The following is a 21,279-nucleotide window of genomic DNA, read 5'->3' as shown; positions in this document are numbered from 1 at the left end:
AGTAAGTAAAATTTTGATAAAACATTGTACTTTTTATAACAATAAAAGCATATTATTCTGATGATGTACTCGGAGCATTTTCACTGGCCAGGACGAAGTCAGGGGAAACCCTGATGGAAGTCCGTAGTGATTCTGACGTGCAAATCGATCGTCGGAGCTGGATACAGGGGTGAAAGACTAATCGAACCATCTACTAGCTGGTTCCCTCCAAAGTTTCCCTCAGGATAGCTGGTGCTCGAACGAGTCTCATCTGGTCAAGCGAATGATTTAGAGGCCTAAGTTAGAGGTAAAGGGGTCCATGTGCGGACTGTCCACATTTTTCTACATATAAGAGATAAAATGAATGTTGTACCTGTTTGTTATCATTGGTATTAAAAAGCTAAGGAGCTGAATATTTATCTCATATGGTCAAAATGTTGAAATTTTCGTTTTCCCTATTACCAAACATTTTCAACTTTGATTTACGTTTTCTAAACACAAGGATTTTCTTACTTAAATCCCTTGACTTCTGGGGTTCTCATATATTAACACCAATCTTTAGTGAAACAAATAAACCAGAATGAAGAAATATTAAATTAATATATTAAAGTATTAGAAAAGGTAAGAAATGCCAAACATCTACTTTGGCAATATTCACATTAGAGAGAAATGCACTTCTTGTGAGGTCAGAGAACCATGTAGCTACTGATACCATAACATTTAACGAGGAATGAATAGGAAATTTCTTAAAATAGTAAAAGAATGTATGATATGTTATAAATGCTAGAAAATTTCGTCTCAAGAATGACTTTTTCTATTATCACAGACTTTAAAAGAACATGACCTTTAACTCATTTACAGCTCAATTCCACTATCACCATTAGCACCTGCTTCACGACGCCCATTTCCGCATTGCATCCTTTCACTCCCTCTGCGACTGTTGGCATTGATAATGGCTCTTAAGATCTCAACATCTTCCATGATGTGGTTCTGAAATGTAGAATACAATATCTAACTGTAAAATAGGTTAAGTAGAAGTGCAACATTAGCATTATCAGTTGCCATCCTCAGAGGTCCGGGTACAATTTGTGGTACTGCCAGAGATTTGAGTTTGGCAGTAGGACTGGTATGCGATAAAAATGGTACATGCTGCTCACATCCATTCTGTCTGGAAACGTCTGCAACACCTCAAGGAATACTTTACCAAATAAGTTGGTAATAACTTTAAATGAGAAAAATTTGAGAAAATTTCTTAATATAAGATGATGGTTATCGAGTTTCAAGACTATTACATTCATACAGGGTCGTTACGGTGGAGAGGTGAGGAAGCTGATCACCCCGGACACCTCAAGTTCTGACGCACCTCTCTTTTATACCACTTTGAAAATACAATTTTTGGATCAAGAGGGGCCTCCTAATGGATATTTTTAAAGCCCTAAGTCTAATCATGACAAATTTCCATTGACATTGGTTTTATCTATTAAATACATTAGCAATATGACACATTTACAGGCTGATCAATACTGAGGACAATATATTACACATTATATACAGGGGTTATCAAAATTATACTGACAAAGAAAAAATCAGGGATGCACTTCATGTAATATACAGAACTAGCAAGATACCCGTGCTTCGCTACGGTATTATACTGAAATTTATAATTGAATGCTTCACGTTTTATATATAATCCTCCAAAATTCGCGATTTGACTCGTTTTCTGAGAGATTACGGCTAAGTTCCTCACATTTTTCAATCTTTTTTGCAGCAATCGATCTCATACTTCCCGGGGTAGGTCTAGGTATTCCACGCGGTCAGTTGGGTCCCTAAATCTTTGCTATCTTTTCCTATAAGCATGTTTAGTATGGATCAAATCCTGAAGGAGATCCGGCGTGGTGTCGTCTTGGGTGCCTTGGCGGTACTGAACCCGCGGCTGGACTGTATTCGTAGTCATTACCAGGCCAGGAACCGATTCCAGCGTGGTCCGCACAATTTGATGACGGTCCAGAACATTATTATTATTATTATTATTATTATTATTATTATTATTATTATTATTATTATTATTATTATTATTAGATGTTCTGGACCCCACAGCAAGATGCAAGACCGCTACTTGGCGGTAAACTGCATCTGCTGCCATTGTCATTGTTGACAATGTGGCCAGCACCATTGTCACGCGTAGGCAAGTGTGCGGGATTTCTGGCTATATCAATGACATACTTCCGTGCATTATTGACATTATAGAGGTGAACAATTTGACGGGCAATCTCATTCCCATCGTTTAATTCAAATGTATTTAAATTTTTATTTATATGCCAGGAGATTCTAAGAACGTTCTCCGAAGGAAAAGATGGCTGTTGAAATCGAACCCAGGAAAGATTACAAATGATCGGTTTATGATCAGAATAAGTACATCGAAAATCTACAGCCTGTTTCCAGTCATTCGACAGGGTCAGGAATGGAATGAATAAAGCCCCATCCTGCGGCGACAGTAGGAATTGTGCTGGCTGCCGAAGCACTCCTCCGGGGCAATGAGCGATGAATGACAAATGAAATTAAATATTCGACAGTGTTGCTGGAATGAATGATGACAGGGTAAACCGGAGTATCCGGAGAAAAACCTGTCCCGCCTCCGATTTGTCCAGCACGAATGTCACATGGAGTGACCGGGATTTGAACCATGGAACCCAGATGTGAGAGGCCAGCGCGCTGCCGTTAAGTTTATTTAACCCTCCCCACCAAAGAAAAATTAAAAGAAGGCATGTTTCTTTATGTTTAAGAGAGATTCCAAACACAAATATTCACGTCTATTACCTTCAGTTTTGAGATATAAGTATCCCCATAAAAATAATTAACTATTGTTCACTTCCTTTCACACTCCCCCCCACTCCCATGTGAATTTTCCGGCAAAAGATTACTTGTTTCTTTAATAGTAAAGGATCTTCTAAATACCAATTATCACGACTCTTAACTATTTCAGTTTTTGATTTATGTGTCCTCGTGAAAGGAATACAACTCCTTTTCACTCCCGCCCCGCTAGATGGTTCCCCCCCTAAACTCGTTTTTCTCTGTTTTTAAAGGAAATCCAAATACCAATTTTCACGTCTGTAACAACTTTATATTTATTAAATGTAAGTATTCTCATACAATTAAGTCAATTAATTTTTTAATTCTTTCACCCCCCCCCCCCTTCATTGGATTTTCCGAAAATATGTGTTTCTTTGCTTTTAAAGCACATTCCAAATATCAAATTTCACGTCTGTAACATCTTCATTTTTGAGATATCAGTAGCCTAATTAAAAGAAATCAACACCATTTTCAGTCACTTTTACCCCCCCCCCTTCCACCCAAGTGCTATTTCCGAAAACTAAAATTATATGTTTCTTTATTTTTTAATAGAGATAAAAAATACCATTTTCATTTCTGTAACATGTTAAGTTTTTTGATATATACTGCAGAAATTCTCATTTTAAAATTTCACCCCTTTTTATTTCCCCTTAAGGGGAGTTTCCAAAAACAAATCACCTATGTTTCTATACATTTACAGGAAATTACAAATACCCACTTTTTATGTCTGTAACAGTTTACCTTTCTCAGATATTCTGTAGATATAGTCTTTCGAAAAATTCAACCCAATTTGTCACTCCTGTTTAACCGCCATTAATTGGATTTTCCTAAAACAAAAAATACGCGTTTCTTTATTTTCAGAGGAGATCCCATATACAATTTTCAGTTCTGTAATATCTTCAGTTTCTGAGATATATGTATCCTCATTAAAGGCATTCAACCCTTTTACACCCCTCCTATTGGGATTTAGAGAAAACAAAAAATACGTGTTCCTTTATTTTTAAAGGAGATTCTAAATACCAATTTTTACATCTGTAAACTTTGAAAGTTTTAAGATTTAGACACACTCATTTTAAAAATTCACCCCCTTTTCAACCCCATTATTTGGATTTTCCAAAAATGAAAAAATACCTGCTTCTTTATTTATAAAGTAGATCCCAAATACCAATTTTCAGGTCTGTAATATCTTCAGGTTCTGAAATATAAGTAGCCTCATTAAAGGCATTCAACCCGTTTTCCACCCTTCCTATTGGGATTTTCCGAAAACAAAAAATACGTGTTCCTTTATTTTTAAAGGAGATTCTAAATACCAATTTTTACATCTATAAACTTTTTTTTTTTGCATCTATAAACTTTAAAAGTTTTGAGATATAGATACTCTCATTTTAAAAATTCACCCCCTTTTCACCCCCATTTATTAGATTTTAAAAAAACCACGTGTCTCTTTATTTTTAAAGGAGATCCCAAACACCAATTTTCAGGTCTGTAATAACTTCAGTTTCTGATATATAAGTATCTTCATTAAAGGCATTCAACCCATTTTTCACCCCTTTTCATCCCTCCTATTGGGATTTTCCGAAAACAAAAAAAATACATGTTTCTTTATTTTTAATGAAGATTCTAAATACCAATTTTTACATCTGTAAACTTTAAAAGTTTTGAGATATAGATGCACTCATTTTAAAAATTCACCCCCTTTTTACCTTCCCATTAATTAGATATTCCAAAAACGAAAAATACGCGTTTCTTTATTTTTAAAAGAGATAAAAAGTACCAATTTTCAGCTCTGTAATATCTTCAGTTTCTGAGATATAAGTATTCTCATTAAAGGCATTCAACCCTTTTTTCACCCCTTTTCACCCCTCCTATTGGGATTTTTCGAAAACAAAAAAATACGTTTCTTTATTTTTAATGATGATTCTAAATACCAATTTTTACATCTGTAAACTTTAAAAGTTTTGAGATATAGATGCACTAATTTTAAAAATTCTCCCCCTTTTCACCCACCCATTAATTGGATTTTCCAAAAACAAAAAAATATACGTTTCTTTATTTTTAAAAGAGATCAAAAGTACCAATTTTCAGGTCTGTAATATCTTCAATTTCTGAGATATAAGTACCGGTATCCTGATTAAAGGCATTCAACCCGTTTTTCACCGTTTTTCACCCCTCCTATTGGGATTTTCTGAAAACAAAAAAATACGTTGTTTCCTTATTTTTAAAGAAGATTCTAAATACCAATTTTTACATCTGTAAACTTTTAAAGTTTTGAGTTATAGATACACTCATTTTAAAATTTCAACCCCCTTTTCAAAGGAATATCCAAAAATCCTCTCTTAATGAGCACCTACATCTTAATATGAATCTATGCCCAAAATTTCATTTCTTAATGTCCAGTAGTTTTGGCTCGGCGATGATGAATCAGTCAGTCAGTCAGTCAGGACAAGCTATTTTATATATATAGATGATGGTGCAATCAGACTGATGGAGAAAATTTTTCATTTCAAGAAAATGTTATTTCCAGGTGCATAATTCAAATTGATGAACTCACCGTATTTGCTGTCCCAGAGCTCAAACTGCTGCTGTGCTTCAGGGAAGGGAAGTGCTGCATGATATGGTGCATGGAATGCAGTGGAGTGCCATTATGACGCAGCCACATTCACTGCCCAATATCCATAGGAACATCTTCCAATAATCCAAGCAGTGATTCTACTAAGAAACGGTAGCCTTCCTCATCGTTCACACGAGGGTTAAGACATATGGCTCCAATAAATAGTCACCAACAATGGTGGCCCAAATATTGACACTAAACCGATGTTTTTTTTTGCTAGGGGCTTTACGTCGCACCGACACAGATAGGTCTTATGGCGACGATAGGATAGGAAAGGCCTAGGAGTTGGAAGGAAGCGGCCGTGGCCTTAATTAAGGTACAGCCCCAGCATTTGCCTGGTGTGAAAATGGGAAACCACGGAAAACCATTTTCAGGGCTGCCGATAGTGGGATTCGAACCTACTATCTCCCGGATGCAAGCTCACAGCCGCGCGCCTCTACGCGCACGGCCAACTCGCCCGGTCTAAACCGATGTGGTGCACACTATTGTCACATGAGGGTTTTCTCTGCCCTCCTTCATGCAGTCACCTGCCAATGGACACGAAGGATGAATGATGAGGTTGGTGGCAATTAGGGTGCCTGACACCATAAATCAGTGTGGCTTCTCTCCCGTTGCCATTTGCTGCACCATAGGCTAGGTGCATATCAGCTATTTTTTCATTGGTGTACTGAAACAGAGCCATTCTCACCAATTTATACCACAGAATTAGTAGCCAATATAGACAGAAACTGTATACTGCCTAGTGGGGCCGGGAAGCGAATGCGCTAAACGAACGAGAAACGTGTGCATTTGCACTGAACATTATCTCCGTCTCCATCTATCATACACCCCAATTTCCCTTCCTTCCCTGAAGCACAGCTATGGGCAGCGGTTTGTGCTCTGGCACAGCAAATACAGCGAGTTCATCAATTTGAACTGTGCACCCAGAAGTAACTAAGTAAACTTATTTTCTTGAAAGCAAACATTTTCTTCACCAGTCTGATGGGTCTTAATGTAACATGAAGAACATCCCTAGCTTTTTTGTTGGTATAATTTAGATACATCCTGTATATGGTTTAAACACTGATATTGTACTACTTTTTTATGTAAAACAAAAATAAGGCTTATCACAAAATTAAACACTTGATTTGCCTGGTAGCCATGATTAATAAAGGTGTTGAGTTTGTAACATATTTGAAATTAAATTTAATATGATGGGGTTGGCAGTAGAGAGAGATGTCTGGGTTAGAGAGTGTGTGTGGGTGTTGAGAAAAAAAAATGTGAATGGCTGACATATAGAAGTGCTTGTTTTTTCTTATGAATAAATAGTAAAAATATATGATTTCAGCAGGGTGTTTTCTGATTTTTAATTGGTGAACTTAACATTTATTGGCGACCGTGACAGGACATCATTAATAAAGGAAGACCCCCGTGAAAATAAAAAATATGGAAAACCTCACGAAAGCAAGGACCGTAAAGCGGCGGTTATTTACACGAGTATACAACGAGGTTATGTCATCGTTACAAGACGGTGAACCAGACACAGAAGAAATTCAGGTACAACTAGAAATCCTTCAAGAAAGGTATGATACTATCGCTAATTTAGATGGATTGGTATTTCAACAGATGATAGATGATAATTGTGAGGTTGATCAAATAGCAGACGAGGAAGAATCAACTGATGAATATAGACGTAAATTCTTGAGCTGTAGGGCTAAAGCAACAAGATTTTTGAATACCACTGTGCCTGCTTCCTCTACCCAAAGTGTAGTCAATGAAAATATAGCTGAAAGAAAGAAATACAGGCTTTCAAAAATAGAATTGAAGAAGTTTTCTGGGGAAATAATTGACTGGTTATATTTTTGGAGTCAGTTCCGTAAAATACACGAAGATGAGGACATGGGGGAGGAAGATAAATTCCAGTATCTCATTCAAGCTATGATAGAAGGTTCTAGAGCGTACGAGTTAGTCACAAGTTTCCCCCCCGACTGCCGACAATTATCATAAAGCGATACAGTCTTCAAGCTCGATTTGGTAGGGAGGACTTACAGGTAGAAGTTTATGTTCGTGAACTACTGAAGCTAGTTTTAACCAATGCAGTAAATTCTACAGAAAATCCAACACTTAGTAGCTTATATGATAAATTAGAATCACATCTCAGGTCTCTAAAGTTTAGGAGTTACTACAGAAAAGTGCACTGCAATGCTATACCCCTTAATTGAATCATCCTTGCCAGAAGACTTATCAAGGGCCTGGCAAAGGAATACTTCTTTCAGATGTGATTCTGTCTCCAAAGATCGTTTGAAACAGCTCATGGCTTTTCTCCAAAGTGAAGTTGTTAGTGAGGAAAGAATTTCATTAGCAATGAAAGGGTTTAACATTAAAACATCCCAAGGGCTCAAGATTAAGGGAGGCAAAAAACCAAGGGAAGCCTCTGAACCAAATGTCCCCACCGCTTCTGCCTTGTTATCAACTGATATTTCTAAAAGACAGGAGTGTATATTTTGTCTTAAACCTCATTCAAGTACAGAATGCATTAAAGCTCAACAAATGACTGTGGAGGAAAGAAGGAAAAGCTTGAGTAACAAGCACTGTTGTTTTAATTGTTTAAAGAGAGGTCATCAAAGTAAAGCCTGTAAATCCATTATTAGATGTATTGTTTGTGGTGGGAAGCATGTGGTACTAATGTGTTATAAACTTGGTAACAAAGACAAAGAAAGTATTTCAAAAAATAATTTTGAGGGAGAAAGAAAGTCGATTAGTGAGGATGCCACTCATGTAGATAAGTCTATGGCTAACGTCTCTTGTTCTCCTGAGGTATATTTACAAACTCTGGTGGTTGTTGTTATGGGTAAGAGTAAACAAAAAACAGTGCGAGCGATCATTGATACCGGGTCTACTAAATCTTACATTGTGCGTGGCTTAGCTGAACAAATGGGGTACCAGTCAGTCGGAAAGGAAACTCTAATACACTCTTTGTTTGGGGGAGTACGTTCCCAAGACGTAAAGCATGATTGTTACAACATAAGTTTAAGAAGATTAGAGGAAAACTATTCCAAGGTACTTGGAGCGATGAGATAAAGGATCTGAAGATTTGTTTAACAGACGTACAAGACCAACGACCCATACAGATTCTACTGGGGGCAGATGTCGAAAATGTTGTGAGATGGACAGTAGACAATGGTATGATGATAAACGGGGATAAAAGTCAGGTTGTGAGTTTCACAAATAGGAAAATTCCTCTCAGATTTTGCACTGATGGATGAAAGTTCCTTTTGGGGATCATTGTAAATACCTAGGTATTAATATAAGGAAAGATCTTCATTGGGGTAATCATATAAATATGATTGTAAATAAAGGGTACAGATCTCTGCACATGGTTATGAGAGTATTTAGGGGTTATAGTAAGAATGTTAAGGAGAGAGCATATTTGTCTCTGGTGAGACCCCAACTAGAGTACGGTTCCAGTGTATGGGACCCTTACCAGGATTACTTGATTCAGGAACTGGAAAAAATCCAAAGAAAAGCAGCTCGATTTGTTCTGGGCGATTTCTGACAAAAGAGTAGCGTTACAAAAATGTTGCAAAGTTTGGGCTGGGAAGACTTGGGAGAAAGGAGATGAGCTGCTCGACTAAGTGGTATGTAATATAAGGAAAATTGAGAAGTTTCCACCTTATCAATACATTAATTTATTTACTCTAAAGTGGTAAATTAAATTAAATATGAAAATTGTTAGGTTGTTAGTAAGAAAGTATTTGTATGTGTGTGGCACGTGTATATTAGCTTAGACATAGTGTAGTCACGAAAGTATTTGTATGTGTGTGGCACGTGTATATTAGCTTAGACATAGTGTGGTCATTGATACCGGGTCTACTAAATCTTACATTGTGCGTGGCTTAGCTGAACAAATGGGGTACCAGTCAGTCGGAAAGGAAATATTTTGTAAATATTTCATCATGTGTCAACTGAGGATGATCCCATAGGGATCGAAACTGGTACTGAATGATTTTACCACTTTAGAGTAAATAAATTAATGTATTGATAAGGTGGAAACTTCTCAATTTTCCTTATATTATAGTACCAATCAATACGGAAATGAAGATAATAGATTATAAGTGGTATGTTCCGAGCTGTCAGTGGAGAGATGGCGTGGGAGGACATCAGTAGACGAATAAGTTTGGATGGTGTCTTTAAAAGTAGGAAAGATCACAATATGAAGATAAAGTTAGAGTTCAAGAGGACAAATTGGGGCAAATATTCGTTTATAGGAAGGGGAGTTAGGGATTGGAATAACTTACCAAGGGAGATGTTCAATAAATTTGAAATTTCTTTGCAATCATTTAAGGAAAGGCTAGGAAAACAACAGACAGGGAATCTGCCACCTGGGCGACTGCCCTAAATGCAGGTCAGTAGTGATTGATTGATTGATTGATTGATTTGATTGATGGAAATATAGCCTAAAAATACCATTGTTACTATCAGATCAATTGAACTGAAAAATAAACAGAGCTGTTTCTGGGATCACGAGAGTAATGCAAATTTATATGAGGCTATAATATTTATGATTTCCTTTTTCTAAATGCAGGGGATGCCTAACTGATCCTTGGCCTCGATACTTTTAATCCAAGCAACAGATATGTATTCATGAAAAAACTTCAAATGTGGAGTAAAGAAAATTTTATTGCTCATGAAAAAGCTTCTTGAAGAGTTTAAAATTAAGAATAAATACTTGACTGCTTTTACATGCCCTGCCAAATGTGAATAAATATTCTGGACTTTTAAGATAAGATATTCAGTACTTGAGCCATTTTAGTGCTGACAGAAAGAGCAAGTAGATGGAGGGAAATACCTTAAGTGGAGGTATATACTTCCGCTAGTGCACCGTCATTACATTCTCCTACATAGGAGGCTTGTTATGGTGTCTCAATGGTGCACTAGCTGCCAGCATCTTGGAAAGGTGTGGCAATCCAAAACTGGGGCAAAACGCTAGTAATTTCACGATTGAAAAGGTGTAAAGAAATTGAATGTTTTTAACATTTGCAATCAATGAAATTAAATTATAGTTTACCTCTAAGTTTTGTTTTTTTACAGTTATAATGTTTGTATTGTTATTATCAAAACCAACCGAACATAAAAAATACACACACTTGTTTTGCATTGAATTACTTTTACAGATATTGTACAGGGTACCTAATTAGTACAAATAGTTTAAATTTCAATGGGGTCATGAAAGAAACATTGCTGTATGAAATACTTGAAATACTCTAAATACTTTCAACATCTAAAGTCTCGTAGTGAGTGTTCGCAAAATGCATACTAACAAGTACCTGTCCCTGGACTCAAATGAGCATAAAGACAACTCATTCTGCTTGTACAGTAAGCTCCCCTTCCAAACATAGGGATGGGCTGCAGCTCTTCTAGCAGCGGTGGATTTATCCTCTCGTGCTTGCTCTGTATTGTGTTCTTTGCAGTATTTATTTACTCCTTAAGAAATGTTTGTTTCAAAGCCTAATTTACCAAACGTCAACTGGGAAGGAAATGCGAACGACAGGAAGCATGACCAACAAATGGCAAATAAGCTAATATGGGAAGGACAGCTGATACAGAAAGTGATCGAACCAACCAGAGGGAAAAATATCCTGGATGTGGTGCTGGTAAAACCAGATGAGCTCTATAGAGAAACTGAAGTAATAGATGGTATTAGTGATCATGAAGCTGTTGTTGTCGTAGTTAAAAATAAATCTAATAGAAAGGAAGGTCTTAAAAGTAAGACTATTAGGCAGTACCATATGGCTGATAAAGCAGGTATGAGGCAGTTTTTAAAAAGTAATTATGATTGGTGGAAAAAGGTAAATAAAAATGTAAACAGACTCTGAGATGGGTTTAAAGCAACTGTTGAGGAATGTGAAAACAGGCTTGTACCTTTAAAGGTGGTAAGGAATGATAACGACCCACCTTATTATAATAGAGAAATAAAGAGACTAAGAAGGAGGTGCAGACTGGAAAGAAACAGAGTTAGAAATGGCTGCGGAAGTAAGGAGATATTGAAAGAATTTACTAGGAAATTGAATCTAGCAAAGAAGGCAGCTAAGGATAACATGATGGCAAGCATAATTGGTGGCCACTCTAATTTTGGTGAAAAAAATGGAAGGATATGTATAGGTTCTCTAAGGCAGAAACAGGTTCCAAGGACACTGCAGGAATCACTAATGAACAAGGGGTGTGTGTATGTAAGGATCTTCAAAAGGCAGAAGTATTCAGTCAGCAGTATGCAAAGATTGTTGGTTACAAGGATAATGTCCAGATAGAGGAGATGACTAATACTAAAGAAGTATTAGAATTTACATATGATAACAATGACATTTACAAAAAGATACAAAAGTTGAAAACTAGAAAAGCAGCTGGAATTTATAAGATATCTGGGGATATACTAAGACAATGGGTTGGGATATAGTACCATATCTGAAGTACTTATTTGATTATTGTTTGGTTGAAGGAACTATACCAAATGAATTGAGAGTTGCTATAGTAGCCCCTGTGTTTTTAGGAAAGGGTGATAGACATAAAGCTGAAAATTACAGGCCAGTAAGTTTGACATGTGTTGCATGTAAGCTTTGGGAAGGCATACTTTCTCATTAGATTAGACATCTTGGCGAAATTAATAACTGGTTCGATAGAAGGCAGTTCGGTTTTAGGAAAGGTTATTCCACTGAAGCTCAACTTGTAGGATTCCAGCAAGATATGGCAGATATCTTGGATTCTGGAGGTCAAATGGACTGTATTGCCACTGACCTTTCTAAAGCATTCGATAGGGTGGATCATGGGAGACTACTGGCAAAAATGAGTGCAACTGGACTAGACAAAAGAGTGACTGAATGGGTTGCTATATTTCTAGAAAATAGATCCCAGAGAATTGGAGTAGGCAAAGCTTCATCTGACCCTGTAATAATTAAGAGGGGAATTCCTCAAGGCAGTATTATTGGACCTTTATATTTTCTTATATATGATATAAGTAAAGAAGTAGAATCAGAGGTAAGGCTTCTTGCAGATGATGTTATTCTGTACAGAGTAATAAATAAGTTACAATATTGTGAACAACTGCAACATGACCTCGGTAATGTTGCGAGATGGACAGTATGCAATGGTATGATGATAAACGGGGTTAAAAGTCAGGTTGTGAGTTTCACAAATAGGAAAATTCCTCTCAGTTTTTGCATTGATGGATGAAAGTTCCTTTTGGGGATCATTGGAAGTATCTAGGTGTTAATGTAAGGAAAGATTTTCATTGGGGTAATCACATAAATGGGATTGTAAATAAAGGGTACAGATCTCTGCACATGGTTATGAGGGTGTTCAGGGGTTGTAGTAAGGATGTAAAGGAGAGGGCATATAAGTCTCTGGTAAGACCCCAACTAGAGTATGGCTCCAGTGTATAGGACCCTCACCAGGATTACTTGATTCAAGAACTGGAAAAGAGTCCAAAGAAAAGCAGCTTGATTTGTTCTGGGTGATTTACGACAAAAGAGTAGCGTTACAAAAATGTTGCAAATTTGGGCTGGGAAGACTTGGGAGAAAGAATATGAGCTGCTCGACTAAGTGGTATGTAAAAAAAAAAAAAAAAAAAAAAACCACAGATCAGATGTAAGGCTTTTCAGGCGTTTGCTCTATTAACCAGCATTTTGTCTTAGGTCTGACACTAGGCTCATCAGAGTGGGATGTGTCAGACCCTACCCACTGATGCTGGGGTGTATGTAGGTGAACTTATCAGAAGCCATATGTAACAGGCACAGTCTGATAACTGCCTAGCAATTCTGAATGGAAACAACGCAAGAATTATTGCTATCAGCTGTTTTAGACTTTCAACAGTGCATTCAAGCACGTTTAGTCATTTTTGATAATATTTTAATGTGGATATATGAGATATTTTATTGAACTCTTAACATGTAATTCCATTTGGTTAGCATATTTTACTGATAACATAATGCTAAAACATTAACCACTTCAGAAGTATCAACAAAGCTCGCCTCGTACATGACTAAGCATTTGTAAGAATGGAGCATATTTTAACTGAATAGGCAAATGCCTATGGTAAACTATTCCTACATACTCATTAAGTATTAGAATAAGTAAAAGACGAACTCATTCCATTATAATTACATGTGTACATTGGGTCATTATATTATGTAATATGAGTATTTAACTTGTTATAATTTTAGCTATGTTGTAACATTAGGATTTTTAGCAAGAGTGTAATTAACATAATGTTGTTAAATTTCAGAGTATGTCATAAAGCTCTCATTAATGAGGCATAATACAAAGATGCAAACATAAGATTCTAATGCAGCTGAGGATGACCTTGTAAGAGGTTGAAACCGGTCCTAGTACATGTGATAATCTATCATACATGTGATAATAAGTAAGTATTGATCAGGTGGAACCTTTCTTTCCTTTTATGATATTTGGTGACTATCAATATGGAACAAAAATGAAATTTATAAATCAGCTTCTTATGAATCGTGTTCAATACCATCGGGCCTTGAACGACCTTTAGATAATTTTCAAGTCTATACATACTCAAAATACGTGATATATATGCATACGCCATAAGCATAGGAACAAATCTGCCTACAGAACTCCACTTTCTTCCTTCGGTTTGAACAGCTGACATCTTGGCCTTGTTTGCGACAGCGGAGCGCTGCACTTCGTCCTCAATTTCCGTGTTGTCGTCTTCCGAGGAATAACCAATTTCACTCTCATCGGACACAATACAATCACTATCATAAATATCAATTTCATCATCAGACGCCTCATTAGTTAAAATATTACTTATATCTTGCGGAGCAAGCTCGCATCCTCGATTCGATCCCGCCATTACGACGTGTATTTGTTTACGATCAGAGAGTGGTTGTTTCTACGGAAACCAGAGATGGGGGAAAATATAAATAATGTGTATTGTCAAGGAATAGTCATGCAATGCATTCAACAGAAACAACAATAGAAAACAGTTCCCGGGTATTGTCGTAAATTTTAGCACAAACGCGTAAGAATTTGTTACGTCACTACGCATGCTTTGACAGAACTTCATCACAGAATATATGAGATGTGATAAAACATGGAATAATGTTCACTGAACATGTCAAACATCCCCTAACTTTGTTCTAAAAAGCTGCCAGTACGATGTCACGAAACAGTTTCAAACATTCAACATGAAATGTGAATAGACGGCAGTACTCCCGTGGGCCACCCACAGCACTGCTGTAAATAGATGGCAGTACCGTTCATTGGGTTAAAACTTAGGAGTCATCATGATTTAATATAAAGTTGATAGTCTAATAGGAAAGAGACCATAACCTCTATTCACTTTGAGAGTTGTGGTTTAAGTACTAAACCATTTTATACGCCGTGATGGGAAGAGTACAAGGTAAAAGTAGTGTAACTGGGATCGATTAGAGTTACCTGAGAAATATTTTACTCTATTATGATGACAAATTACTTTCTCAACAAGTCATCATCATCATCATCATCATCATCATCATTGTTGAAACCTTCCCTGTATGACGGGTAGTGTGGTTGTAAACAAGCACTCTCCAATGCTGTCTGTCCAGAAACGTTTTGTTGTTCATGACAAATTTCCAACTCCATCCTCTGTTCTCCACATCTTCCCTCAGTTGGTCTATCCATCTTTTTCTTGGTCTTTTAACTGGTCTTCTGAATGTTAGTCTTCTTTCCATATAAGTATGAGATATTCTTCTGCTATTCATTATTTTAACATGTCCAAAAAATTTCAACAACTGATCAGTAAAATTACAGTTACTAATACTTTACGGAATGTAAGTCTTAAGGGAATCACTAATTTTTTCTGCATAGGGCTGGAATAATACTAATGTTAGCAAGGAAAAAATATTACTTCATATTGTGTTTTTTAGCATAGAGACATTAGGTGACAGTAAACATGATACCTTGGAACTTCCAAAGTGATCTTTTATCATCATTTTTATTTTATGTAATGACTTAGGGTTTCAAATAATTTTCCATTTACTTTGCAATTAAATTAATCAGATCTTAAAATTCTTATAGACAATCCTCGTCATCTTAAGAAGGAAAGTACATCTCTGCAGGCTTTTCTTGCTAGTTACTTTACGTCGCACCGACACAGATAGGTCTTATGGTGGTGATGGGATAGGAAAGGCCTAGGAGTTGGAAGGAAGCAGTTGTGGCTTTAATTAAGGTACAGCCCCAGCATTTGCGTGGTATGAAAATGGGAAACCACGGAAAACCATCTTCAGGGCTGCTGACAATGGGATTCGAACCCACAATCTCCCAGATGCAAGCTTACAGCCGCGTGCCTCTAACCGCACAGCCAACTCGCCCGGTCATCTCTGCATGTACTGTAAAGATGTCCTAAAGAGGTACTTATCTTCATCATAATTTATTTTTCCCTGTTTCTGCATAATGCATATCAATTACTAGAATGTAACAATTACAATTTTATTTCAAGAAGTAAATTACAAGTAAATATTACTGAGAATGTAATCGTTACAAGTCATTCAATTACTTTTACTTGATTACTTCCAAACTCTGCTTATATGATACCAATGGCTGTTTTATTTTTTTTAAAAACATTTTGGGGATAGGGACCATAAAAATGAACTACTATGTCAGAAAAAACAGAAAACAGATCTTTCTCCTACCTGTGTTTGTATATCACAAAAAGCAGGAGAGAATATGGAGAAACCTTCATGATTGATGTTTCCACCAGCCAAGAAGTATTGGAACAAAGTACCATCAAAGTAGTACCATGGCATCACCTGAAACAGAGAAACTGTTCGTCTCCTCATTGCATCTCCTTCTCACTGACTGAACTTTTTGAAGCATCACACAATTCCACAACTATTTTGGATATTAATTGGACATATTCATTATAAAATACTTTATATGGTATTATTAATTATTGTGTGTTTTAATACACTCAGTGTCCAAAAAAGTGCACACCAAGAAAGAGTCACTGAAACTTGATATGGGTGATTGTATCTATAGCGTAGGATGATTACAATATCATAGCAAAAGGGATAGTTTATTACGGAAAAGGGAACACTCATGGCCAGTTTCTGGAATGACAGTTAGCTGTAGATGCATAGTTATCAGTGACTTAACATGGTGATATGTTTAAAACGAGTTTCAGAAACAACAGTTATCTGCGCAACGACTAGTAACTGCAGCTAGTGCTGTAGTTACCTCTATGTTAGAACTGATTCCAACAAATACCGATATGAGGCGCCACTTCATTACTGTTTCGTACAAGGTCATATATTAGTTTTGTAAACATTAGTAAGTATCAGTGAACTGATTACAGTATATATACAGTCATTCACTATTAGTTTTTAACGTGCTTTGGTGTGCTGGAGTCGACAATGTTTTAGACAGTATGTTTACTCCCATGTTATCACTGGCTTTAGTTACTGATTCCACTTGTATGGTGTCATCTGTCCCAGCTCCCAGCTGTTTCAGTTACAATCTCCTCGGAGCATGGCGCCTGTACTGTAGATATACAGTATCTTCTAATGCGGGAATTGAATTGTCAAATAAAATAGAACTCGAATCAAACAGAATTTCATGTGGCTCGTATTGATCTTTCAGTGGAGCTATAATGTTAAGATCTCTTTTGTCACACTTTGAATCATGAGTCCCACCAACAGTTAGTGAACACCCAATCTGAAATTATGGAATATTTACCATTAATATTTACATTTGTACTAAATAATAAAGATCTTAGGTACCGGTATGCATTTAATATAAGCATAAGTGTATATATATATATCTATATATATAAAGTAGCTTGTCCTGACTGACTGACTGACTGACTGACTGACTGACTGATTCATCATCGCCGAGCCAAAACTACTGGACATAAAGAAATGAAATTTTGGAGATATATTCATATTAAGATGTAGGTGCTCGCTAAGAGAGGATTTTTGGATATTCCGTCGCTAAGGGGGTGAAAAGGGGGGTGAAATTTTAAAATGAGTGTGTCTATATCTCAAAACTTTAAAAGTTTACAGATGTGAAAATTGGTATTTAGAATCTTCTTTAAAAATAAGGAAACACGTATTTTTTTGTTTTGAGACAATCCCAATAGGAGGGGCACAAAAGGGTGAAAAAGGGGTTGAATGCCTTTAATCGGGATACCGGTACTTATATCTCAGAAACTGAAGATATTACAGACATGAAAATTGGTACTTTTGATCTCTTTTAAAAATAAAGAAACACGTATTTTTTGGTTTGGGGGAAATCCAATTAATGGGAGGGTGGAAAGGGGGTGAATTTTTAAAATGGGTGCATCTATATCTCAAAACTCTTAAAGTTTACAGATGTAAAAATTGGTACTTAGAATCTTCATTAAAAACAAAGAAATACGTATTTTTTTGTTTTCGGAAAATCCCAATAGGAGGGGTGAAAAGGGGTGAAAACGTGGTTGAATGACTTTCATGAGGATACTTATATCTCAGAAACTGAAGATATTACAGACCTGAAAATTGGAGTTTAGGATCTCCTTTAAAAATAAAGAAATACATATTTTTTGTTTTTGGAAAATCCAATTAATGGGGGGTGTGAAAAGGGGGTGAATTTTTAAAATGAGTCTATCTATATCTCAAAACTTTTAAAGTTTAAAGATGTAAAAATTGGCATTTAGAATCTCCTTTAAAAATAAAGAAACACGTATTTTTTTGTTTTCGGAAAATCCCAATTGGAAGGGTGGAAAAGGGTGAAAAAGCGGTTGAATGCCTTTAATGAGGCTACTTATATTTCAGAACCTGAAGATATTACAGACCTGAAAATTGGTATTTGGGATTTACTTTAAAAATAAAGAAACAGGTATTTTTTTGATTTTGGAAAATCCAAATAATGGAGGATGAAAAGGGGGGTGAATTTTTAAAATGAGTGTGTCTACATCTTAAAACTTTAAAAGTTTACAGATGTAAAAAAATGGTATTTAGAATCTTCTTTAAAAATACAAGAACACGTATTTTTTGCTTCCTTTAAATCCCAATAGGAGGGGTGTAAATGGGTGAATAATGGGATGAATGCCTTTAATGAGGATACATATATCTCAGAAACTGAAAATATTACGGAACTGAAAATTTGTATATGGGAGCTCCTTTAAAAATAAGGAAACACGTATTTTTTTGTTTTTGGAAAATCCAATTAATGGGGGTTAAACGGGAGTGACAAACTGGGGTGAATTTTTTGAAAGACTATATCTACAGAATATCTGAGAAACGTAAAATGTTATAGACGTAAAAAGTGGGTATTTGGAATCTCCTGTAAATGTAAAGAAAGATAGGTGATTTGTTTTCGGAAACTCCACGTAAGGGGAAATAAAAAGGGGTGAAATTTTAAAAAGCGAATTTCTACAGTATATCTCAAAAACTTAACATGTTACAGAAGTGAAAAATGGTATTTTTATCTCTATTAAAAATAAAGAAACGTGTATTTTCAGCTTTCGAAAATACCACTTGGGTGGAAGGGGGGGTGGGGTAAAAGTGACTGAAAATGGTGTTGAATTCTTTTAATTAGGCTACTGATATCTCAAAAATGAAGATATTACAGACGTGAAATCTGCTTTGGAATCTGCTTTAAAAGTAAAGAAACACGTATTCTCGGAAAATCCAATGAAGGGGGGGTAGGGGGAGGTGAAAGAATTGAAAAATTAATTGAATTAATTGTATGAGAATACATACATCTAATAGAAACTAAAGTTGTTACGGACGTGAAAATTGGTATTTGAATCTCCTTAAACAAAGAAAAACGCGTTTGGGGGGCGGGAGTGAAAAGGAGTTGAATTCCTTTCATGAAGACACATAAATAAAAAACTGAAGAAGTTAGAGTCGTGATAATTACTATTTAGAAGATCCTTTACTATTAAGGAAACAAGTATATTTTGCCGGAAAATTCACTTACGGGGTGGGGGGGAGGGGAGTGTGAAAGGAAGTGAAAATAAAGTGAATTATTTTTATGGGGATACTTATATCTCAAAACTGAATGTAACAGATGTGAACATTGGTGTTTGGAATATCTTTTAAACATAAAGAAACACGTCTTCTATTTTTTTTGGGGGGGGGTGTAAATAAACTTAACGGCGGTGGGGTGTAAAAGGAGGTGAGATCAATTGATTTTACTGTTCATAATGTATTTAAGGAGCCTCCGTTGCTCAGGCGGCAGCGCGCCGGCCTCTCGCAGCTGGGTTCCGTGGTTCAAATCCCGGTCACTCCATGTGACATTCGTGCTGGAAAAAACGGAGGCGGGACAGGTTTTTCTCCGGATACTTCGATTTTCTCTCTCATCATTCATTCCAGCAACACTGTCCAATATTTCATTTCATTTGTCATTCAACGATCATTGCCCCAGAGGTGTGCTTCGGCAGCCGGCACAATTCCTATTGTCGCTGCTAGATGGGGCTTTATTCATTCCATTCCTGACCCTGTCGAATGACTGGAAACAGGCTATATAGTTTCGATGCACTTATTCTGATCATAAACCGATCATTTTTAATCTTTCCTGGGCTGGTTTTCAACAGCCATCTTTTCCTTCGGAGAACGTTCTTAGATTACAGTAGATCCTCCTGGCATGTAAATAAAAATTTAAACACATTTGAAATAAACGATAGGAATGAGATGGACCGTCAAATAGTTCACCTCTATAATAAGGTCAACAATGCACGGAAGTATGTCACTGGTATCGCCAGAAATCCCGCACACTTGCCTACGCGCGACGATGGTGCTGGTCACATTGTAACAATGACACTGGCAGCAGATGTAATTTACCGCCAAGTAGCGATCTTGCAGCTTGCTGTGGGGTTCAGAACATCTTTTAATAATAATAATAATAATAATAATAATAATAATAATAATAATAATAATAATAATAATAATAATAATAATAATAATGTTCTGGACCGTTGTCAAATGTGCGGACCCCCCTGGAAAATGGTCCTGGACGGGTAATGACTAAGTATGCAGTCCGGCCGCGGGTTCAGTACCGCCAAGGCACCTAAGACGACACCACGCCGGATCTCCTGAAGGATTTGATCCATATTAAAAACGCTTATAGGAAAAGATGGCAAAGATTTAGGGACCCAACTGACGGGGTGGAATATCTGGACCTAGCCCGGGAAGTACGAAATCGATTGCTGGAAAGAAAGGTTGAAAAATGTGAGGAAACATACCGTAATCTATTAGAAAACGAGTCAGATCGCGAATTTTGGCGGATTCTCGCAGAAAACGAGTCAGATCGCGAATTTCGGCGGATTATATATCTAAAACAATTAGCATTCAATTATAAATTTCAGTATAATACCGTAGCGAAGCACGGGTATCTTGCTAGTATATATATATATATATATATATATATATATATATATATATATATATACACATTTTTCATTGTTTTTTAACTTTAATTATATCCTTTAACTGGTAACGTATCTCATAGACTCCCAAGAAACATAAAACATCTGGATTTATTACATTAAAAATCTTGTAGGGAGCTGTAGTTTATGTTGCCTTCTTATCTGTGTCAACACACTTTACACTCTGGGTCAGAATTAGCTCACTATCTTTGATTGAAATTCTCAAGTGGAATGCCAGACCTCACTCATTTCAGCAGTTACGAGAGCATTTTTGTCAATGCATGTTGCATGGTCAGCGTAAGTAAAAGATCTCAAATGACGGGTCCTTTGCAGTTTTTGCTCGCAAGATTCTGCGCTGAGATAGGAAGAAAAACTGAAGAAACAGCAATCTTGCTGTACATGTCCAGCATCCTTAAAGAGAAAAACAGCATATACGTACGTGTTTTAAGTGGGA

General features: G+C 36.5%; 1 protein-coding gene across 8 annotated transcripts in view; it reads right to left on the bottom strand.

Annotated features, from left to right (window-relative positions):
- Positions 1-270: 270 nt before the first annotated feature.
- The window catches only part of LOC136858517 (uncharacterized), a 207,712-nt gene continuing 186,703 nt past the window's right edge, over positions 271-21,279 (bottom strand). For 7 of the 8 annotated variants that reach the window (XM_067138114.2, XM_067138119.2, XM_068225581.1 and 4 more), the window contains 2 exons: positions 16,111-16,227; positions 271-969 (listed from right to left, as the gene is read on the bottom strand). In XM_067138114.2, coding sequence (XP_066994215.2) covers positions 835-969; positions 16,111-16,227 — 252 coding nt within the window. In that variant the 3' untranslated portion in view covers positions 271-834. The remainder of the gene's footprint in view (positions 970-16,110; positions 16,228-21,279) is intronic. The other variant, XM_067138117.2, reaches the window with a different exon arrangement.

Source organism: Anabrus simplex, chromosome 1 (genome assembly GCF_040414725.1).
Source record: "Anabrus simplex isolate iqAnaSimp1 chromosome 1, ASM4041472v1, whole genome shotgun sequence".
NCBI classification, from domain to species: domain Eukaryota; kingdom Metazoa; phylum Arthropoda; class Insecta; order Orthoptera; family Tettigoniidae; genus Anabrus; species Anabrus simplex.
This window is presented reverse-complemented; position numbering and strand designations above follow the sequence as displayed.